The sequence below is a fragment of the Oncorhynchus clarkii genome, chromosome 27, assembly GCF_045791955.1.
Source record: "Oncorhynchus clarkii lewisi isolate Uvic-CL-2024 chromosome 27, UVic_Ocla_1.0, whole genome shotgun sequence".
Classification (NCBI taxonomy): domain Eukaryota; kingdom Metazoa; phylum Chordata; class Actinopteri; order Salmoniformes; family Salmonidae; genus Oncorhynchus; species Oncorhynchus clarkii.
This window is the reverse complement of record NC_092173.1, coordinates 43,375,886-43,401,878: the sequence shown is the minus strand read 5'-3', so window position 1 is coordinate 43,401,878 and position 25,993 is coordinate 43,375,886. Positions and strand designations below refer to the sequence as shown.

The window sequence follows — 25,993 nt, the reverse complement described above, 5'->3', positions numbered from 1 at the left end:
ACAACACCTATCATACTACTATGACTGACCCTGTACAACAACACCTATCATACTACTATGACTGACCCTGTAAAACAACACCTATCATACTACTATGACTGACCCTGTACAACAACACCTATCATACTACTATGACTGACCCTGTACAACACCTATCATACTACTATGACTGACCCTGTAAAACAACACCTATCATACTACTATGACTGACCCTGTACAACAACACCTATCATACTACTATGACTGACCCTGTACAACAACACCTATCATGCTACTATGACTGACCCTGTAAAACAACACCTATCATGCTACTATGACTGACCCTGTAAAACAACACCTATCATGCTACTATGACTGACCCTGTAAAACAACACCTATCGTACTACTATGACTGACCCTGTAAAACAACACCTATCCTACTACTATGACTGACCCTGTAAAACAGCAACTATCGTACTACTGACTGACCCTGTAAAACAACACCTATTGTACTACTACTGACTGACCCTGTAAAACAACACCTATCGTACTACTATGACTGACCCTGTAAAACAACAACTATCGTACTACTGACTGACCCTGTAAAACAACACCTATTGTACTACAATGACTGACCCTGTAAAACAACACCTATCGTACTACTATGACTGACCCTGTAAAACAACAACTATCGTACTACTGACTGACCCTGTAAAACAACACCTATTGTACTACTATGACTGACCCTGTAAAACAACACCTATCGTACTACTATGACTGACCCTGTGAAACAACACCTATCATACTACTATGACTGACCCTGTAAAGCAACACCTATCATGACTGACCCTGTAAAACAACACCTATCATACTACTATGACTGACCCTGTAAAACAACACCTATCGTACTACTATGACTGACCCTGTAAAACAACACCTATCATACTACTATGACTGACCCTGTAAAGCAACACCTATCATGACTGACCCTGTAAAACAACACCTATCATACTACTATGACTGACCCTGTAAAACAACACCTATCACACTGACTGACCCTGTAAAATAACACCTATCCTATTACTATGACTGACCCTGTAAAACAACACCTATCACACTACTATGACTGACCCTGTAAAACAACACCTATCATACTACTGAGTGACCCTGTAAAACAACACCTATCCTATTACTATGACTGACCCTGTAAAACAACACCTATCATGACTGACCCTGTAAAACAACACCTATCATGACTGACCCTGTAAAACAACACCTATCCTACTACTATGACTGACCCTGTAAAACAACACCTATCATACTACTGAGTGACCTTGTAAAACAACACCTATCCTATTACTATGACTGACCCTGTAAAACAACACCTATCCTACTACTATGACTGACCCTGTAAAACAACACCTATCATACTACTATGACTGACCCTGTAAAACAACACCTATCCTACTACTATGACTGACCCTGTAAAGCAACACCTATCCTACTACTATGACTGACCCTGTAAAACAACACCTATCATACTACTATGACTGACCCTGTAAAACAACACCTATCATACTACTATGACTGACCCTGTAAAACAACACCTATCATACTACTATGACTGACCCTGTAAAACAACACCTATCATGACTGACCCTGTAAAACAACACCTACCTATCATGACTGACCCTGTAAAACAACACCTACCTATCATGACTGACCCTGTAAAACAACACCTACCTATCATGACTGACCCTGTAAAACAACACCTACCTATCATGACTGACCCTGTAAAACAACACCTACCTATCATGACTGACCCTGTAAAACAACACCTACCTATCATGACTGACCCTGTAAAACAACACCTACCTATCATGACTTACCCTGTAAAACAACACCTACCTATCATGACTGACCCTGTAAAACAACACCTACCTATCATGACTGACCCTGTAAAACAACACCTACCTATCATGACTGACCCTGTAAAACAACACCTACCTATCATGACTGACCCTGTAAAACAACACCTACCTATCATGACTGACCCTGTAAAACAACACCTACCTATCATGACTGACCCTGTAAAACAACACCTACCTATCATGACTGACCCTGTAAAACAACACCTACCTATCATGACTGACCCTGTAAAACAACACCTACCTATCATGACTGACCCTGTAAAACAACACCTACCTATCATGACTGACCCTGTAAAACAACACCTACCTATCATGACTGACCCTGTAAAACAACACCTACCTATCATGACTGACCCTGTAAAACAACACCTACCTATCATGACTGACCCTGTAAAACAACACCTACCTATCATGACTGACCCTGTAAAACAACACCTACCTATCATGACTGACCCTGTAAAACAACACATTTCACTGCACCTATCTGGTGTATGTGGCCATTTTTTTATTTATTTAAAGCTAATTGTAACACCACTGTTGTAAAATAAGCAGGCCAGGTTCTTTACAACAGTGGTCTTAACATTAACCTGGTCTGCTTCTTTACAACAGTGGTCTTAACATTAACCTGGTCTGCTTCTTTACAACAGTGGTCTTAACATTAACCTGGTCTGCTTCTTTACAACAGTGGTCTTAACATTAACCTGGTCTGCTTCTTTACAACAGTGGTCTTAACATTAACCTGGTCTGCTTCTTTACAACAGTGGTCTTAACATTAACCTGGTCTGCTTCTTTACAACAGTGGTCTTAACATTAACCTGGTCTGCTTCTTTACAACAGTGGTGTTACCATTAACCTGGTCTGCTTCTTTACAACAGTGGTCTTAACATTAACCTGGTCTGCTTCTTTACAACAGTGGTCTTAACATTAACCTGGTCTGCTTCTTTACAACAGTGGTGTTACCATTAACCTCAGTAATAGGGTGCCTTTTGGGATGTAGGCTCTGGCTCCCTACCGGTCAGGCTCTGGCTCCCTACCGGTCAGGCTCTGGCTCTCTACCGGTCAGGCTCTGGCTCCCTACCGGTCAGGCTCTGGCTCCCTACCGGTCAGGCTCTGGCTCCCTACCGGTCAGGCTCTGGCTCTCTACCGGTCAGGCTCTGGCTCTCTACCGGTCAGGCTCTGGCTCTCTACCGGTCAGGCTCTAGTATCAGAACGTCTCTCCTGTTAGAGTAGACCCACTAGTATCAGAATGTCTCTCCTGTTAGAGTAGACCCACTAGTATCAGAACGTCTCTCCTGGTAGAGTAGACCCACTAGTATCAGAACGTCTCTCCTGGTAGAGTAGACCCACTAGTATCAGAACGTCTCTCCTGTTAGAGTAGACCCACTAGTATCAGAACGTCTCTCCTGTTACAGAGTAGACCCACTAGTATAAGAACGTCTCTCCTGTTACAGAGTAGACCCACTAGTATCAGAACGTCTCTCCTGTTACAGAGTAGACCCACTAGTATCAGAATGTCTCTCCTGTTAGAGTAGACCCACTAGTATCAGAATGTCTCTCCTGTTAGAGTAGACCCACTAGTATAAGAACGTCTCTCCTGTTAGAGTAGACCCACTAGTATCAGAACGTCTCTCCTGGTAGAGTAGACCCACTAGTATCAGAACGTCTCTCCTGTTACAGAGTAGACCCACTAGTATCGGAAACGTCTCTCCTGTTAGAGTAGACCCACTAGTATCAGAACGTCTCTCCTGTTACAGAGTAGACCCACTAGTATCAGAACGTCTCTCCCGTTACAGAGTAGACCCACTAGTATCAGAACGTCTCTCCCGTTACAGAGTAGACCCACTAGTATCAGAACGTCTCTCCTGTTACAGAGTAGACCCACTAGTATCAGAACGTCTCTCCTGTTACAGAGTAGACCCACTAGTATCAGAACGTCTCTCCTGTTACAGAGTAGACCCACTAGTATCAGAACTAATTCTAAAATGCTTTGTGTTTAAACTGGAGTTTAATGCTTTCTTCTGATTTAGAATAGGAGTGGTATAGCCAACATATCGGATGTGAGACAGTGCTGTCATACACCATGTGGTCACTCTCTCTCTCTCACACACACACACATACACAGGAAGGAAGGGAGCACGTTTTAATGAGGGCCAGGAGTGAAGTCATATTTTGTCTTTAAAAAAAAAAAAAAGGAGCTTTGCTATAGATCATTTTCCCTCCAGGTCTACGCCATGCAGAGGGAGAAGGGATGGAGAGAGAACAAGGGAAAGGAAACAAAAAGAAGATATTCTTTAGAATGAGAAAATAAGCTTCAGAGCGTGCATGAGAAAGAGAGAGGGATAGAGAGGGATTTTGAAAGTAGAGGTACAAAAAGATGGTGTGTTTCCACAAGTTAGATGGAGTGTTTCCACAAGTTAGATGCTCTGTTCTCACGGAGGAGCTACTCTGTGATTATAAAGATGGAGTGTTTCCACAAGTTAGATGCTCTGTTCTCACGGAGATACTCTGTGATTTATAAAGATGGGTGTTATAACAAAACAATTTATGAATTAAAAAAGTGTTTCTGGAAAGATGTTTAATATCTGCAGCAATGTTTTTTCCGATTGGCTACTTTGATTGTTGATCATCCGTAAAAATATAATAAAATGTTGGTAGAGTCAGCCTGTAGGCATGTCAATTCATTTGGTTTTTGGTTGACAAACTTCTCCGCTTTTTATATTTCGCTCTTTGCGTTCATGCATTTGTTAATTAAAAGTTACTACTGTGAAGTGAACATGTTTTAAGATAAGAAGAATTTAACATTAAAGTTTAGCTAAAGAAATATTTAACGCTTACTTTGTTTTAGTGATGGGACGCATGATACCAAATCTACGAGGCTTGATTCAAATGTACAAGCAGTCTGATCCAATACCACTGTGGTCGTCGTGATGCTCCTTTCCAATACATTTTCGAGTGTCTTATTCTGGTGACACGATCGATGCCCTGCTGCCGTTACATAATGAATATATCTGTGGTTTAAAGCTTTGCTGTGGTTATAATCATTATGTCTCTGTGGTTATAATCATTATGTCTCTGTGGTTTAAAGCTTTGCTGTGGTTATATTCATTATGTCTCTGTGGTTTAAAGCTTTGCTGTGGTTATAATCATTATGTCTCTGTGGTTTAAAGCGTTGCTGTGGTTATATTCATTATGTCTCTGTGGTTTAAAGCGTTGCTGTGGTTATATTCATTATGTCTCTGTGGTTTAAAGCGTTGCTGTGGTTATAATCATTATGTCTCTGTGGTTTAAAGCGTTGCTGTGGTTATAATCATTATGTCTCTGTGGTTTAAAGCGTTGCTGTGGTTATATTCATTATGTCTCTGTGGTTTAAAGCTTTGCTGTGGTTATATCCATTATGTCTCTGTGGTTTAAAGTGTTGCTGTGGTTATAATCATTATGTCTCTGTGGTTTAAAGTGTTGCTGTGGTTATAATCATTATGTCTCTGTGGTTTAAAGCGTTGCTGTGGTTATATGCATTATGTCTCTGTGGTTTTAAAGCGTTGCTGTAGTTATAATCATTATGTCTCTGTGGTTTAAAGCGTTGCTGTGGTTATAATCATTATGTCTCTGTGGTTTAAAGCTTTGCTGTGGTTATATCCATTATGTCTCTGTGGTTTAAAGTGTTGCTGTGGTTATAATCATTATGTCTCTGTGGTTTAAAGCGTTGCTGTGGTTATATCCATTATGTCTCTGTGGTTTAAAGTGTTGCTGTGGTTTAAAGCGTTGCTGTGGTTATATCCATTATGTCTCTGTGGTTTAAAGCTTTGCTGTGGTTATATCCATTATGTCTCTGTGGTTTAAAGTGTTGCTGTGGTTATATCCATTATGTCTCTGTGGTTTAAAGCGTTGCTGTGGTTATAATCATTATGTCTCTGTGGTTTAAAGTGTTGCTGTGGTTATATTCATTATGTCTCTGTGGTTTAAAGCGTTGCTGTGGTTTAAAGTGTTGCTGTGGTTATATCCATTATGTCTCTGTGGTTTAAAGTGTTGCTGTGGTTATATCCATTATGTCTCTGTGGTTTAAAGCGTTGCTGTGGTTATAATCATTATGTCTCTGTGGTTTAAAGTGTTGCTGTGGTTATATCCATTATGTCTCTGTGGTTTAAAGCGTTGCTGTGGTTATAATCATTATGTCTCTGTGGTTTAAAGTGTTGCTGTGGTTATATCCATTATGTCTCTGTGGTTTAAAGCGTTGCTGTGGTTATAATCATTATGTCTCTGTGGTTTAAAGTGTTGCTGTGGTTATAATCATTATGGCTCTGTGGTTATAATCATTATGTCTCTGTGGTTTAAAGCGTTGCTGTGGTTATAATCATTATGTCTCTGTGGTTTAAAGCGTTGCTGTGGTTTAAAGCGTTGCTGTGGTTATATCCATTATGTCTCTGTGGTTTAAAGCGTTGCTGTGGTTATAATCATTATGTCTCTGTGGTTTAAAGTGTTGCTGTGGTTATATTCATTATGTCTCTGTGGTTTAAAGCATTGCTGTGGTTATAATCATTATGTCTCTGTGGTTTAAAGCGTTGCTGTGGTTTAAAGCGTTGCTGTGGTTATATCCATTATGTCTCTGTGGTTTAAAGCGTTGCTGTGGTTATAATCATTATGTCTCTGTGGTTTAAAGTGTTGCTGTGGTTATATTCATTATGTCTCTGTGGTTTAAAGTGTTGCTGTGGTTATATTCATTATGTCTCTGTGGTTTAAAGCGTTGCTGTGGTTATATTCATTATGTCTCTGTGGTTTAAAGCGTTGCTGTGGTTTAAAGCGTTGCTGTGGTTATAATCATTATGTCTCTGTGGTTTAAAGTGTTGCTGTGGTTATAATCATTATGTCTCTGTGGTTTAAAGCGTTGCTGTGGTTATAATCATTATGTCTCTGTGGTTTTAAAGCGTTGCTGTGGTTATAATCATTATGTCTCTGTGGTTTAAAGCGTTGCTGTGGTTATATCCATTATGTCTCTGTGGTTATATCCATTATGTCTCTGTGGTTTAAAGCGTTGCTGTGGTTATATCCATTATGTCTCTGTGGTTATATCCATTATGTCTCTGTGGTTTAAAGTGTTGCTGTGGTTATATCCATTATGTCTCTGTGGTTATATCCATTATGTCTCTGTGGTTTAAAGCGTTGCTGTGGTTATATCCATTATGTCTCTGTGGTTTAAAGCGTTGCTGTGGTTATATTCATTATGTCTCTGTGGTTTAAAGCGTTGCTGTGGTTATAATCATTATGTCTCTGTGGTTATATTCATTATGTCTCTGTGGTTTAAAGCGTTGCTGTGGTTATATTAATTATGTCTCTGTGGTTTAAAGCGTTGCTGTGGTTATATTCATTATGTCTCTGTGGTTTAAAGTGTTGCTGTGGTTATATTCATTATGTCTCTGTGGTTTAAAGCGTTGCTGTGGTTATAATCATTATGTCTCTGTGGTTATAATCATTATGTCTCTGTGGTTTAAAGCGTTGCTGTGGTTATATTCATTATGTCTCTGTGGTTTAAAGCGTTGCTGTGGTTATAATCATTATGTCTCTGTGGTTATAATCAATTATTTTTTTCTTTTTTTTTCTTCTATATTCGCATGAAAATCTGTCGCCAGTTGGTTAGAAACCTAGCTAGTGATGTAGTTTGCAGCTTTGAACATCACACTACCGTCTGACGGATATAGGAACTGCTGGACAGAGAGTGCCGACCTCTGCTGGACAGAGAGTGCCGACCTCTGCTGGACAGAGAGTGCCGACCTCTGCTGGACAGAGAGTGCCGACCTCTGCTGGACAGAGAGTGCCGACCCCTGCTGGACAGAGAGTGCCGACCCCTGCTGGACAGAGAGTGCCGACCCCTGCTGGACAGAGAGTGCCGACCCCTGCTGGACAGAGAGTGCCGACCCCTGCTGGACAGAGAGTGCCGACCCCTGCTGGACAGAGAGTGCCGACCCCTGCTGGACAGAGAGTGCCGACCCCTGCTGGACAGAGAGTACTGATGGATGAACTGCTGGACAGAGAGTGCTGACCCCTGCTGGACAGAGTGCTGACCCCTGCTGGACAGAGTGCTGACCCCTGCCTACCCCTGCTGGACAGAGTGCTGACCCCTGCCTACCCCTGCTGGACAGAGTGCTGACCCCTTGCCTACCCCTGCTGGACAGAGTGCTGACCCCTTGCCTACCCCTGCTGGACAGAGTGCTGACCCCTGCCGACCCCTGCTGGACAGAGTGCTGACCCCTGCCGACCCCTGCTGGACAGAGTGCTGACCCCTGCCTACCCCTGCTGGACAGAGTGCTGACCCCTGCCTACCCCTGCTGGACAGAATGCTGACCCCTGCCTACCCCTGTTGGACAGAGTGCTGACCCCTGCCTACCCCTGTTGGACAGAGTGCTGACCCCTGCCGACCCCTGCTGGACAGAGAGTGCCGACCCCTGCCTACCCCTGCTGGACAGAGAGTGCCGACCCCTGCCTACCCCTGCTGGACAGAGAGTGCTGACCCCTGCCTACCCCTGCTGGACAGAGTGCTGACCCCTGCCGACCCCTGCTGGACAGAGTGCTGACCCCTGCCTACCCCTGCTGGACAGAGTGCTGACCCCTGCCTACCCCTGCTGGACAGAGTGCTGACCCCTGCCTACCCCTGCTGGACAGAGAGTGCTGACCCCTGCCTACCCCTGCTGGACAGAGAGTGCTGACCCCTGCCTACCCCTGCTGGACAGAGAGTGCTGACCCCTGCTGGACAGAGAGTGCTGACCCCTGCCTACCCCTGCTGGACAGAGAGTGCTGACCCCTGCCTACCCCTGCTGGACAGAGAGTGCTGACCCCTGCCTACCCCTGCTGGACAGAGTGCCGACCCCTGCTGGACAGAGAGTGCTGACCCCTGCCGACCTCTGCTGGAAGCTTTTTGTTTTTATCTAAATATTTCACCTTGTCAGGTGGAAAGATGACTCAAGGTCATAGACCCACACAGCAGAGGAATCGATCTGTAAATCGCAGTACACTAGTATTAAATCTTTAGAGAGCCTATTTCCATTTGTTTTGCCCTCAGTGATTGTGAATAAACCAGCGGTTTTTAATAATGATCAATTATCTATTCAAAGGTTTTTATTTTATTTATATATATATAAAAAAATAAAAAAAATATTGTCAAGTGAGTTAAATACGATACAGGGGTGGTGATGCAGGGCGGTGATGCAGGGCGGTGATGCAGGGCGGTGATGCAGGGCGGTGATGCAGGGCGGTGATGCAGGGCGGTGATGCAGGGCGGTGATGCAGGGCGGTGATGCGGTGATGCAGGGCGGTGATGCAGGGCGGTGATGCGGTGATGCAGGGCGGTGATGCAGGGCGGTGATGCAGGGCGGTGATGCAGGGCGGTGATGCGGTGATGCAGGGCGGTGATGGGGTGATGCAGGGCGGTGATGCAGGGCGGTGATGGGGTGATGCAGGGCGGTGATGCAGGGCGGTGATGCAGGATGGTGATGCAGGACAGGTTGTGGCTGTTTCTCAGGAGCCTGCTGGTGGTTTTGTACTTAGTAAATATTCTAAATACTTTTAGTGACAATTTATTATCCATTTTGCAAAAACATGCCCACATATTGGGCAGAAAAACACAATGTCTGGCATCTCCCTGCTAGGCCGATATCGAGCCTACTTCACATTTAGGCAAATGTAGCTTATATTTTTATAGTACAGAAATCGAATACTATATAAATGATTGTATATACAATATGTGTAGTAGAAACATTAAATAAATCATGATCTTTCTTTTGTTTCATAGATGGTTGGGACAACTTCTCTCATCCGTACGAGAAGAAAGAGTTTGGAAAATGGGAACTGTGTCTGCCCCCCAAGCATGACAAGTCACCAGCCATCGAACACAACACCAAACTCAAGGTAGGCTTTACAGTACTGCTTTATATCCAGGTAGGTCTACAGTACTGCTATATATTATCCAGGTAGGTCTACAGTACTGCTATATATTATCCAGGTAGGTCTACAGTACTGCTATATATTATCCAGGTACAGTACTGCTATATATTATCCAGGTAGACCTACAGTACTGCTATATATTATCCAGGTAGGCCTACAGTACTGCTATATATTATCCAGGTAGGCCTACAGTACTGCTATATATTATCCAGGTACAGTACTGCTATATATTATCCAGGTAGACCTACAGTACTGCTATATATTATCCAGGTAGGCCTACAGTACTGCTATATGTTATCCAGGTAGGTCTACAGTACTGCTATATATTATCCAGGTAGGTCTACAGTACTGCTATATATTATCCAGGTAGACCTACAGTACTGATATATATTATCCAGGTAGGCCTACAGTACTGCTATATATTATCCAGGTACAGTACTGCTATATATTATCCAGGTACAGTACTGCTATATATTATCCAGGTACAGTACTGCTATATATTATCCAGGTACAGTACTGCTATATATTATCCAGGTAGGTCTACAGTACTGCTATATATTATCCAGGTAGGTCTACAGTACTGCTATATATTATCCAGGTAGACCTACAGTACTGCTATATATTATCCAGGTAGGTCTACAGTACTGCTATATATTATCCAGGTAGGTCTACAGTACTGCTATATATTATCCAGGTACAGTACTGCTATATATTATCCAGGTACAGTACTGCTATGTATTATCCAGGTAGGTCTACAGTACTGCTATATATTATCCAGGTACAGTACTGCTATATATTATCCAGGTACAGTACTGCTATATATTATCCAGGTAGGTCTACAGTACTGCTATATATTATCCAGGTAGGCCTACAGTACTGCTATATATTATCCAGGTAGACCTACTGTACTGCTATATATTATCCAGGTAGGTCTACAGTACTGCTATATATTATCCAGGTACTGTACTGCTATATATTATCCAGGTACAGTACTGCTATATATAATCCAGGTAGGTCTACAGTACTGCTATATATTATCCAGGTAGGCCTACAGTACTGCTATATATTATCCAGGTAGACCTACTGTACTGCTATATATTATCCAGGTAGGTCTACAGTACTGCTATATATTATCCGGGTAGACCTACAGTACTGCTATATATTATCCAGGTAGGTCTACTGTACTGCTATATATTATCCAGGTACAGTACTGCTATATATTATCCAGGTAGGTCTACAGTACTGCTATATATTATCCAGGTACAGTACTGCTATATATTATCCAGGTAGGTCTACAGTACTGCTATATATTATCCAGGTAGGTCTACAGTACTGCTATATATTATCCAGGTAGGTCTACAGTACTGCTATATATTATCCAGGTAGCCCTACAGTACTGCTATGTATTATCCAGGTAGGTCTACAGTACTGCTATATATTATCCAGGTACAGTACTGCTATATATTATCCAGGTACAGTACTGCTATATATTATCCAGGTACAGTACTGCTATATATTATCCAGGTACAGTACTGCTATATATTATCCAGGTAGGCCTACAGTACTGCTATACATTATCCAGGTAGACCTACTGTACTGCTATATATTATCCAGGTAGGTCTACAGTACTGCTATATATTATCCAGGTAGCCCTACAGTACTGCTATATATTATCCAGGTACAGTACTGCTATATATTATCCAGGTAGGCCTACAGTACTGCTATATATTATCCAGGTAGGCCTACAGTACTGCTATATATTATCCAGGTAGGTCTACAGTACTGCTATATATTATCCAGGTAGGCCTACTGTACTGCTATATATTATCCAGGTACAGTACTGCTATATATTATCCAGGTACTGTACTGCTATATATTATCCAGGTAGGCCTACAGTACTGCTATATATTATCCAGGTAGGCCTACAGTACTGCTATATATTATCCAGGTACAGTACTGCTATATATTATCCAGGTAGGTCTACAGTACTGCTATATATTATCCAGGTACAGTACTGCTATATATTATCCAGGTAGGTCTACAGTACTGCTATATATTATCCAGGTACAGTACTGCTATATATTATCCAGGTAGGCCTACAGTACTGCTATATATTATCCAGGTAGACCTACAGTACTGCTATATATTATCCAGGTACAGTACTGCTATATATTATCCAGGTACAGTACTGCTATATATTATCCAGGTAGGTCTACAGTACTGCTATATATTATCCAGGTAGGTCTACAGTACTGCTATATATTATCCAGGTAGGTCTACAGTACTGCTATATATTATCCAGGTAGACCTACAGTACTGCTATATGTTATCCAGGTAGGTCTACAGTACTGCTATATATTATCCAGGTAGGTCTACAGTACTGCTATATATTATCCAGGTAGTTCTACAGTACTGCTATATATTATCCAGGTAGGTCTACAGTACTGTTATATATTATCCAGGTACAGTACTGCTATATATTATCCAGGTACAGTACTGCTATATATTATCCAGGTAGGTCTACAGTACTGCTATATATTATCCAGGTACAGTACTGCTATATATTATCCAGGTACAGTACTGCTATATATTATCCAGGTAGGTCTACAGTACTGCTATATATTATCCAGGTAGACCTACTGTACTGCTATATATTATCCAGGTAGGTCTACAGTACTGCTATATATTATCCAGGTAGACCTACAGTACTGCTATATATTATCCAGGTAGGTCTACTGTACTGCTATATATTATCCAGGTACAGTACTGCTATATATTATCCAGGTAGGTCTACAGTACTGCTATATATTATCCAGGTAGGTCTACAGTACTGCTATATATTATCCAGGTACAGTACTGCTATATATTATCCAGGTAGGTCTACAGTACTGCAATATATTATCCAGGTAGGTCTACAGTACTGCAATATATTATCCAGGTAGGTCTACAGTACTGCTATATATTATCCAGGTAGGTCTACAGTACTGCTATATATTATCCAGGTAGCCCTACAGTACTGCTATGTATTATCCAGGTAGGTCTACAGTACTGCTATATATTATCCAGGTACAGTACTGCTATATATTATCCAGGTACAGTACTGCTATATATTATCCAGGTACAGTACTGCTATATATTATCCAGGTACAGTACTGCTATATATTATCCAGGTAGGCCTACAGTACTGCTATACATTATCCAGGTAGACCTACTGTACTGCTATATATTATCCAGGTAGGTCTACAGTACTGCTATATATTATCCAGGTAGCCCTACAGTACTGCTATATATTATCCAGGTACAGTACTGCTATATATTATCCAGGTAGGCCTACAGTACTGCTATATATTATCCAGGTAGGCCTACAGTACTGCTATATATTATCCAGGTAGGTCTACAGTACTGCTATATATTATCCAGGTAGGCCTACTGTACTGCTATATATTATCCAGGTACAGTACTGCTATATATTATCCAGGTACAGTACTGCTATATATTATCCAGGTACTGTACTGCTATATATTATCCAGGTAGGCCTACAGTACTGCTATATATTATCCAGGTACAGTACTGCTATATATTATCCAGGTAGGTCTACAGTACTGCTATATATTATCCAGGTACAGTACTGCTATATATTATCCAGGTAGGTCTACAGTACTGCTATATATTATCCAGGTACAGTACTGCTATATATTATCCAGGTAGGCCTACAGTACTGCTATATATTATCCAGGTAGACCTACAGTACTGCTATATATTATCCAGGTAGGTCTACTGTACTGCTATATGTTATCCAGGTAGACCTACAGTACTGCTATATATTATCCAGGTACAGTACTGCTATGTATTATCCAGGTAGGTCTACAGTACTGCTATATATTATCCAGGTAGGTCTACAGTACTGCTATATATTATCCAGGTACAGTACTGCTATATATTATCCAGGTAGGTCTACAGTACTGCTATATATTATCCAGGTAGGCCTACAGTACTGCTATATATTATCCAGGTACAGTACTGCTATATATTATCGAGGTAGGTCTACTGTACTGCTATATATTATCCAGGTACAGTACTGCTATATATTATCCAGGTAGGTCTACAGTACTGCTATATATTATCCAGGTACAGTACTGCTATATATTATCCAGGTACTGTACTGCTATATATTATCCAGGTACTGTACTGCTATACATTATCCAGGTAGGTCTACAGTACTGCTATATATTATCCAGGTAGGTCTACAGTACTGCTATATATTATCCAGGTACAGTACTGCTATATATTATCCAGGTAGGTCTACAGTACTGCTATATATTATCCAGGTACAGTACTGCTATATATTATCCAGGTAGGTCTACTGTACTGCTATATATTATCCAGGTAGGCCTACAGTACTGCTATATATTATCCAGGTAGGCCTACAGTACTGCTATATATTATCCAGGTAGGTCTACAGTACTGCTATATATTATCCAGTACTGCTATATATTATCCCTACAGTACTGCTATATATTATCCAGGTACAGTACTGCTATATATTATCCAGGTACAGTACTGCTATATATTATCCAGGTACAGTACTGCTATATATTATCCAGGTACAGTACTGCTATATATTATCCAGGTAGGCCTAAAGTACTGCTATATATTATCCAGGTAGGCCTACAGTACTGCTATATATTATCCAGGTAGGTCTACAGTACTGCTATATATTATCCAGGTAGGCTATATATTATCCTACAGTACTGCTATATATTATCCAGGTAGGTCTACAGTACTGCTATATATTATCCAGGCTATATATTATCCTACAGTACTGTAGGCCTACAGTACTGCTATATATTATCCAGGTAGGCCTACAGTACTGCTATATATTATCCAGGTACAGTACTGCTATATATTATCCAGGTAGGTCTACAGTACTGCTATATATTATCCAGGTACAGTACTGCTATATATTATCCAGGTACAGTACTGCTATATATTATCCAGGTAGGCCTACAGTACTGCTATATATTATCCAGGTAGGTCTACAGTACTGCTATATATTATCCAGGTAGGTCTACAGTACTGCTATATATTATCCAGGTACAGTACTGCTATATATTATCCAGGTAGGTCTACAGTACTGCTATATATTATCCAGGTACAGTACTGCTATATATTATCCAGGTACTGTACTGCTATATATTATCCAGGTAGGTCTACAGTACTGCTATATGTTATCCAGGTAGGCCTACAGTACTGCTATATATTATCCAGGTAGGCCTACAGTACTGCTATATATTATCCAGGTAGGTCTACAGTACTGCTATATATTATCCAGGTACAGTACTGCTATATGTTATCCAGGTAGGTCTACAGTACTGCTATATATTATCCAGGTACAGTACTGCTATATATTATCCAGGTAGGTCTACAGTACTGCTATATATTATCCAGGTAGGTCTACAGTACTGCTATATATTATCCAGGTACAGTACTGCTATATATTATCCAGGTAGGTCTACAGTACTGCTATATATTATCCAGGTACAGTACTGCGATATATTATCCAGGTACAGTACTGCTATATATTATCCAGGTACAGTACTGCTATATATTATCCAGGTAGGTCTACAGTACTGCTATATATTATCCAGGTACAGTACTGCTATATATTATCCAGGTAGGTCTACAGTACTGCTATATATTATCCAGGTAGGCCTACAGTACTGCTATATATTATCCAGGTAGGTCTACAGTACTGCTATATATTATCCAGGTACAGTACTGCTATATATTATCCAGGTAGACCTACAGTACTGCTATATATTATCCAGGTACAGTACTGCTATATATTATCCAGGTAGGTCTACAGTACTGCTATATATTATCCAGGTACATTACTGCTATATATTATCCAGGTACAGTACTGCTATATATTATCCAGGTACAGTACTGCTATATATTATCCAGGTAGGTCTACAGTACTGCTATATATTATCCAGGTACAGTACTGCTATATATTATCCAGGTACAGTACTGCTATATATTATCCAGGTAGGCCTACAGTACTGCTATATATTATCCAGGTAGGTCTACAGTACTGCTATATATTATCCAGGTACAGTACTGCTATATATTATCCAGGTAGACCTACAGTACTGCTATATATTATCCAGGTACAGTACTGCTATATATTATCCAGGTAGGTCTACAGTACTGCTATATATTATCCAGGTACAGTACTGGTTATCCAGGTACAGTACTGCTATATATTATCCAGGTACAGTACTGCTATATATTATCCAGGTAGGTCTACAGTACTGCTATATATTATCCAGGTACAGTACTGCTATATATTATCCAGGTACAGTACTGCTATATATTATCCAGGTAGGTCTACTGTACTGCTATATATTATCCAGGTACAGTACTGCTATATATTATCCAGGTAGACCTACAGTACTGCTATATATTATCCAGGTAGACCTACAGTACTGCTATATATTATCCAGGTAGACCTACAGTACTGCTATATATTATCCAGGTAGGCCTACAGTACTGCTATATATTATCCAGGTAGGTCTACAGTACTGCTATATATTATCCAGGTACAGTACTGCTATATATTATCCAGGTACAGTACTGCTATATGTTAAGGTAGGTCTACAGTACTGCTATATATTATCCAGGCTATATATTATCCAGGTACAGTACTGCTATATATTATCCAGTCTACAGTACTGCTATATATTATCCAGGTACAGTACTGCTATATGTTATCCAGGTAGGTCTACAGTACTGCTATATATTATCCAGGTAGGTCTACAGTACTGCTATATATTATCCAGGTAGGCCTACAGTACTGCTATATATTATCCAGGTAGGTCTACAGTACTGCTATATATTATCCAGGTAGGTCTACAGTACTGCTATATATTATCCAGGTACAGTACTGCTATATATTATCCAGGTAGGCCTACAGTACTGCTATATATTATCCAGGTAGGTCTACAGTACTGCTATATATTATCCAGGTAGGTCTACAGTACTGCTATATATTATCCAGGTAGGTCTACAGTACTGCTATATATTATCCAGGTAGACCTACAGTACTGCTATATATTATCCAGGTACAGTACTGCTATATATTATCCAGGTACAGTACTGCTATATATTATCCAGGTAGGTCTACTGTACTGCTATATATTATCCAGGTAGGTCTACAGTACTGCTATATATTATCCAGGTACAGTACTGCTATATATTACCCAGGTAGGCCTACAGTACTGCTATATGTTATCCAGGTACAGTACTGCTATATATTATCCAGGTAGACCTACAGTACTGCTATATGTTATCCAGGTAGGTCTACAGTACTGCTATATATTATCCAGGTAGGTCTACAGTACTGCTATATATTATCCAGGTAGGTCTACAGTACTGCTATATATTATCCAGGTAGGCCTACAGTACTGCTATATATTATCCAGGTACAGTACTGCTATATATTATCCAGGTAGGTCTACAGTACTGCTATATATTATCCAGGTACAGTACTGCTATATATTATCCAGGTAGGTCTACAGTACTGCTATATATTATCCAGGTAGGTCTACAGTACTGCTATATATTATCCAGGTAGGTCTACAGTACTGCTATATATTATCCAGGTAGGCCTACAGTACTGCTATATATTATCCAGGTAGTACTGTCCAGGTAGGCCTACAGTACTGCTATATATTATCCAGGTAGACCTACAGTACTGCTATATATTATCCAGGTAGACCTACAGTACTGCTATATATTATGGTCTACAGTACTGCTATATATTATCCAGGTAGGTCTCTACAGTACTGCTATATATTATCCAGGTAGGTCTACAGTACTGCTATATATTATCCAGGTAGGTCTACAGTACTGCTATATATTATCCAGGTAGGTCTACAGTACTGCTATATATTATCCAGGTACAGTACTGCTATATATTATCCAGGTAGGTCTACAGTACTGCTATATATTATCCAGGTAGGCCTACAGTACTGCTATATATTATCCAGGTAGGTCTACAGTACTGCTATATATTATCCAGGTACAGTACTGCTATATATTATCCTACAGTACTGCTATATATTATCCAGGTAGGTACTGCTATATATTATCCCAGGTAGGTCTACAGTACTGCTATATATTATCCAGGTAGGTCTACAGTACTGCTATATATTATCCAGGTAGGCCTACAGTACTGCTATATATTATCCAGGTACAGTACTGCTATATATTATCCAGGTACAGTACTGCTATATATTATCCAGGTACAGTACTGCTATATATTATCCAGGTAGGTCTACAGTACTGCTATATATTATCCAGGTAGGTCTACAGTACTGCTATATATTATCCAGGTAGGTACTGCTATATATTATCCTACAGTACTGCTATATGCTATATATTTATCCAGTACTGTATATTATCCCTACAGTACTGCTATATATTATCCAGGTACAGTACTGCTATATATTATCCAGGTAGGTCTACAGTACTGCTATATATTATCCAGGTACAGTACTGCTATATATTATCCAGGTTGGCCTACAGTACTGCTATATATTATCCAGGTTGGCCTACAGTACTGCTATATATTATCCAGGTACAGTACTGCTATATATTATCCAGGTAGGTCTACAGTACTGCTATATATTATCCAGGTAGGTCTACAGTACTGCTATATATTATCCAGGTAGGTCTACAGTACTGCTATATATTATCCAGGTAGCCCTACAGTACTGCTATATATTATCCAGGTAGGTCTACAGTACTGCTATATATTATCCAGGTACAGTACTGCTATATATTATCCAGGTACTGTACTGCTATATATTATCCAGGTAGGTCTACAGTACTGCTATATATTATCCAGGTAGGTCTACAGTACTGCTATATATTATCCAGGTTGGCCTACAGTACTGCTATATATTATCCAGGTACAGTACTGCTATATATTATCCAGGTAGGTCTACAGTACTGCTATATATTATCCAGGTACAGTACTGCTATATATTATCCAGGTAGGTCTACAGTACTGCTATATATTATCCAGGTACAGTACTGCTATATATTATCCAGGTAGGTCTACAGTACTGCTATATATTATCCAGGTAGGTCTACAGTACTGCTATATATTATCCAGGTAGGTCTACAGTACTGCTATATATTATCCAGGTAGGTCTACAGTACTGCTATATATTATCCAGGTAGGTCTACAGTACTGCTATATATTATCCAGGTACAGTACTGCTATATATTATCCAGGTACAGTACTGCTATATATTATCCAGGTAGGTCTACAGTACTGCTATATATTATCCAGGTAGGTCTACAGTACTGCTATATATTATCCAGGTAGACCTACAGTACTGCTATATATTATCCAGGTAGGTCTACAGTACTGCTATATATTATCCAGGTAGGTCTACAGTACTGCTATATATTATCCAGGTAGACCTACAGTACTGCTATATATTATCCAGGTAGACCTACAGTACTGCTATATATTATCCAGGTAGGTCTACAGTACTGCTATATATTATCCAGGTAGACCTACAGTACTGCTATATATTATCCAGGTACAGTACTGCTATATATTATCCAGGTAGGTCTACAGTACTGCTATATATTATCCAGGTACAGTACTGCTATATATTATCCAGGTAGGTCTACAGTACTGCTATATATTATCCAGGTAGGTCTACAGTACTGCTATATATTATCCAGGTAGGTCTACAGTACTGCTATATATTATCCAGGTAGGTCTACTGTACTGCTATATGTTATCCAGGTAGACCTACAGTACTGCTATATATTATCCAGGTACAGTACTGCTATATATTATCCAGGTAGGTCTACAGTACTGCTATATATTATCCAGGTACAGTACTGCTATATATTATCCAGGTTGGCCTACAGTACTGCTATATATTATCCAGGTTGGCCTACAGTACTGCTATATATTATCCAGGTACAGTACTGCTATATATTATCCAGGTAGGTCTACAGTACTGCTATATATTATCCAGGTAGGTCTACAGTACTGCTATATATTATCCAGGTAGGTCTACAGTACTGCTATATATTATCCAGGTAGCCCTACAGTACTGCTATGTATTATCCAGGTACAGTACTGCTATATATTATCCAGGTAGCCCTACAGTACTGCTATATATTATCCAGGTAGACCTACAGTACTGCTATATGTTATCCAGGTAGACCTACAGTACTGCTATATGTTAAGGTAGGTTTCTGAAGCTGCTACTTCCTCTTGGTCGGGTCTGATTTGTAACAGAGAATGTGCTCTCATTAGCTGGTTAAAGGGGCAAACCGCAGTTGAAATGGATAACATAGTGCACTGTTTCAGTAAAAAGCAGAGGGGAGAGACATTTAACCACTCTCAAATTCATAGACAGAGATATGGATGCAAGGACCCCCACGATACCAAAATGATAGTTTTAAGCGTGCTTTGAGGCTATACAGTGTTTGTTTACAAACGTGGGAGTAAAACATTGACTGCTGTGTATTATCGAGGTAGCCGACAATACTATAGTTTGGGTTCTGATTGAGTTATGCTCATTTATCAGTTATATTCTGCATGAACCAATGGGTGCGTATCATACAGGTCCAGAAGTGGATGTAGCAACTGCATATTGCCCATTTTTTTTAATTTTTAAGTCTGTCTGCTAGACTCCTACACACAGTGGGTTGAAGCTAAGGAATTCAACTCTGTGTTAGAATCCTGAAGGATAGTTCACAGTGGAATGTGGAGATACAATATATCTGATGAGAGAATCACGACTGTTTCTACATCCCTCTGTCCCTCATCCCTCTGTCCCTCTGTCCCTCATCCCTCTGTCCCTCATCCCTCTGTCCCTCATCCCTCTGTCCCTCTGTCCCTCATCCCTCTGTCCCTCATCCCTCTGTCCCTCATCCCTCTGTCCCTCATCCCTCTGTCCCTCATCCCTCTGTCCCTCTGTCCCTCATCCCTCTGTCCCTCATCCCTCTGTCCCTCTGTCCCTCATCCCTCTGTCCCTCATCCCTCTGTCCCTCATCCCTCTCTCCCTCTGTCCCTCATCCCTCTGTCCCTCTGTCCCTCTGTCCCTCTGTCCCTCATCCCTCTCTCCCTCATCCCTCTCTTCCTCTGTCCCTCATCCCTCTGTCCCTCTGTCCCTCTGTCCCTCATCCCTCTCTCCCTCATCCCTCTGTCCCTCATCCCTCTCTCCCTCTGTCCCTCATCCCTCTGTCCCTCATCCCTCTCTCCCTCTGTCCCTCATCCCTCTGTCCCTCTGTCCCTCTGTCCCTCATCCCTCTGTCCCTCATCCCTCTCTCCCTCATCCCTCTGTCCCTCTGTCCCTCATCCCTCATCCCTCTCTCCCTCATCCCTCTGTCCCTCATCCCTCTGTCCCTCATCCCTCTCTCCCTCTGTCCCTCATCCCTCTGTCCCTCATCCCTCTCTCCCTCTGTCCCTCATCCCTCTGTCCCTCATCCCTCTCTCCCTCATCCCTCTCATCCCTCTGTCCCTCATCCCTCTCTCTCTCTCATCCCTCTCTCCCTCATCCCTCTCATCCCTCTCTCCCTCATCCCTCTCTCCCATCTGGAGTTCTTATCTCTCCTACTATTATACTACTCTCTGTCTGTCTTTCTGTGTACCCCCCTCTCCCTTTCTGTCTCCCTCCCTCCCTCACTGCCTCCTCCCTCTCTCCCGCTCTGTCTCCCTCCCTCACTGCCTCCTCCCTCTCTCCCGCTCTGTCTCCCTCCCTCACTACCTCAAGCCTCCTCCCTCTCTGTCTCCCTCCCTCCCTCCTTCCCTACCTCAAGCCTCCTCCCTCTCTGTCTCCCTCCCTCCCTCACTACCTCAAGCCTCCTCCCTCTCTCCCTCTCTGTCTCCCTCCCTCCCTCCTTCCCTACCTCAAGCCTCCTCCCTCTCTGTCTCCCTCCCTCCCTCACTACCTCAAGCCTCCTCCTTCATCCCTTTAAGCTGCTTGGCTCTTGGTTCTGCCTGGCTCGGAGTTTCCTCATCTAAATTAGTTCCACAGCTACTCCTTCCTGGAACCAAGGGGTGGGTGGGTGGGTGGGTGGGTGGGTGGGTGTGTGTGTGTGTGTGTGCGCGCGTCAAGGGCCCGGCTCCTGTCTGCCTCTGTGCGTTTACACCAAGGGCCCCACTCCAATCGTTTGTTTCATGTAAAGCAGTTGCCCTGTGCATCATTCTGTTGCGCTCTCTGCTTCTGGGGAACAATATGCCAACTGCAAACAAGCTCTTAGTTCATTGTCTTCATGTCCTTTTTTTGTTTTGCCCTAAAAGCTACATCAGTGTCTTTCTCGGTTAACTGCTGTCACAGTCTGTCCTTGTAGAGTCTACCTGCTAAGGTTTTCCAACACAGCCCAGTGGACCGGCCGTACGCCACACAGTGTAAACTGTTTTTGCTCTTCAAACTTCACCGTTCTAGTACATGATACTATATAATACTGTAGTACCAGGGCAGGTGTATTTACATTATACTATATAATACTGTAGTACCAGGGCAGGTTTATTTACATTATACTATATAATACTGTATTACCAGGGCAGGTTTATTTACATGATACTATATAATACTGTAGTACCAGGGCAGGTTTATTTACATGATACTATATAATACTGTAGTACCAGGGCAGGTTTATTTACATGATACTATATAATACTGTAGTACCAGGGCAGGTTTATTTACATGATACTATATAATACTGTAGTACCAGGGCAGGTTTATTTACATGATACTATATAATACTGTAGTACCAGGGCAGGTTTATTTACATGATACTATATAATACTGTAGTACCAGGGCAGGTTTATTTACATGATACTATATAATACTGTAGTACCAGGGCAGGTTTATTTACATGATACTATATTATACTGTAGTACCGGGCAGCTTCATTTACATGATACTATATAATACTGTAGTACCAGGGCAGGTTTATTTACATGATACTATATAATACTGTAGTACCAGGGCAGGTTTATTTACATGATACTATATAATACTGTAGTACCAGGGCAGGTTTATTTACATGATACTATATTATACTGTAGTACCGGGGCATCTTCATTTACATGATACTATATAATACTGTAGTACCAGGGCAGGTTTATTTACATTAAACTATATTATACTGTAGTACCAGAATATCTTAACTTACATTCTACTGTAGTACCAGAGCAGTTTAACTTACATTATACTATATAATACTGCAGTTCAAGAGCAGTTTAACTTACATGAACTTACATTATACACTGCTCCAAAAAATAAAGGGAACACTAAAATAACATCCTAGATCTGAATGAATGAAATATTCTTATTAAATACTTTTTTGTTTACATAGTTGAATGTGCTGACAACAAAATCACAAAATTATCAATGGAAATCAAATGTATCAACCCATGGAGGTTTGGATTTGGAGTCACACTCAAAATTAAAGTGAAAACCACACTACAGGCTGATCCAACTTTGATGTAATGTCCTTAAAACAAGTCAAAATGAGGCTCAGTAGTGTGTGTGGCCTCCACGTGCCTGTATGACCTCCCTACAACGCCTGGGCATGCTCCTGATGAGGTGGCGGATGGTCTCCTGAGGGATCTCCTCCCAGACCTGGACTAAAGCATCCGCCAACTCCTTGACAGTCTGTGGATGGAGCGAGACATGATGTCCCAGATGTGCTCAATTGGATTCAGGTCTGGGGAACGGGCAGGGAACTGGCGGGCGGGGAACGGGCGGGCCAGTCCATAGCATCAAAGGAACTGCTGACACACTCCAGACACATGAGGTCTAGTATTGTCTTGCATTAGGAGGAACCCAGGGCCAACCGCACCAGCATATGGTCTCACAAGGGGTCTGAGGATCTCATCTCGGTACCTAATGGCAGTCAGGCAGTCAGGCTATCTCTGGCGAGCACATGGAGGGCTGTGCGGCCCCCCAAAGAAATGCCACCCCACACCATGACTGACCTACCGCCAATCCGGTCATGCTGGAGGATGTTGCAGGCAGCAGAACGTTCTCCACAGCGTCTCCAGACTCTGTCACATCTGTCACATGCTCAGTGTGAACCTGCTTTCATCTGTGAAGAGCACAGGGCACCAGTGGCGAATTTGCCAATCTTGGTGTTCTCTGGCAAATGCCAAACGTCCTGCACGGTGTTGGGCTGTAAGCACAACCCCCACCTGTGGACGTCGGGCCCTCATACCACCCTCATTGAGTCTGTTTCTGACCGTTTGAGCAGACACATGCACATTTGTGGCCTGCTGGAGGTCATTTTTCAGGGCTCTGGCAGTGCTCCTCCTGCTCCTCCTTGCACAAAGGCGGGGGTAGCGGTCCTGCTGCTGGGGTGTTGCCCTCCTACGGCCTCCTCCACGTCTCCTGGTGTACTGGCCTGTCTCCTGGTAGCGCCTCCATGCTCTGGACACTACGCTGACAGACACAGCAAACCTTCTTGCCACAGCTCGCATTGATGTGCCATCCTGGATGAGCTGCACTACCTGAGCCACTTGTGTGGGTTGTAGACTCCGTCTCATGCTACCACTAGAGTGATTTATACCTGTTGTCTATTCCATTTCCACAACATTATGTGAGATGTATTGTGTTGCTCAGGACGCAACACAGGGTTGCGTCCTATGTGGACAGTTTGATTTCAAGTGTGGAGTTACATTGTGTTGTTTAAGTGTTCCCTTTTATTTTTTTGAGCAGTGTACTTTAGTACCAGAGCATCTTAACTTACATTATACTTTAAAATATTGTAGTATAATAGCAGCTTAACTAACTTGCATGATACTATATTATACTGTAGTACCAGAGCAGCTTCACTTATATTATATAATATTGTAGTATAATAGCAGCTTAACTTACATTATGTTAGACATGTAGCAGTTGGTGTTTTTATTCCCTCTGTCAGCTCTCACCCCAACCCTGCCTGCAGCCTCCCTGCTTCCCCCTAAAATATGCTTCCAGTTGGTGTTTTATTCCCTCTGTCACCTCTCACCCCAACCCTGCCTGCCACCTCCCTGCTTCCCCCTAAAATATGCTTCCAGTTGGTGTTTTATTCCCTCTGTCACCTCTCACCCCAACCCTGCCTGCCGCCTCCCTGCTTCCCCCTAAAATATGCTTCCAGTTGGTGTTTTATTCCCTCTGTCACCTCTCACCCCAACCCTGCCTGCCACCTCCCTGCTTCCCCCTAAAATATGCTTCCAGTTGGTGTTTTATTCCCTCTGTCACCTCTCACCCCAACCCTGCCTGCCGCCTCCCTGCTTCCCCCTCTAATATGTTGTTGTTTTGGTATTTTATCGGGATGCCCATTAGCTGTTGTGAAAGCTACACATGCTCTTTCTGGGTTCCACATAAACAATGACATATTAATAGACGACAACAGCGCTAGATTTTATACATGCACACTATTTATTTAAGGGAAATCAGTTAAGAACAAATTCTTATTTTCAATGGTCGCCTAGCAACAGTGGGTTAACACCCTGATTTTTTTTTTACCTTGTCAGCTCGCAGGATTCGATCTAGCAACCCTTTGGTTACTGGCCCAACGCTCTAACCACTAGGCTACCTGCCGCTCTAGGTCAAGTAAGGGAGAGGTGTTGCTTTTCAACCAGGTTTGCTGTTCATTTGAGCAATATGAGATGGAAGGGAGTTCCATACAATAAGGGCTCTAATATAATACTGTACACGTTCTTGAATTTGTTCTGGATTTTGGGACTGTGAAAAGACCAGTTCTGGTGGGGTAATTGTCTGTGTAAGTTGACTATGCAGACAATTGAGAATTTTCAACACTTTGATGGTTCTTGTAAAAAGAGGTGATGCAGCTGGGATCAACTATTGGCCAAGAGAGACTGGCATGCATAGTATTTATATTTGCCCTCTGATTACAAAGAAGAGCAAGACATGCCGCTCTGTTCTGGGCCAGTTGCATCTTAACTAGGTCTTTCTGCTTTTAGGAGTGTGGTGTCAAAAAAGCTGAGTTTCTCTTTATTATGGACAGACCTCTCCTCATCTTTACAACCACTGAATCTGTATGTTTTGATCATGACAGTTTACAATCTAAGGTAATGCCAAATAATTGAGTCTCCCTAACTT

At 41.7% G+C, this 25,993-nt stretch overlaps 1 protein-coding gene across 1 annotated transcript in view; it reads left to right on the top strand.

The window, feature by feature from the left end:
• LOC139385592 (glucan (1,4-alpha-), branching enzyme 1b) overlaps positions 1-25,993 on the top strand; it is a 353,162-nt gene that overhangs the window by 41,989 nt on the left and 285,180 nt on the right. The window contains exon 3 of the mRNA XM_071130792.1: positions 9,691-9,806. Within this exon, the coding sequence (XP_070986893.1) occupies positions 9,691-9,806 (116 nt within the window). The remainder of the gene's footprint in view (positions 1-9,690; positions 9,807-25,993) is intronic.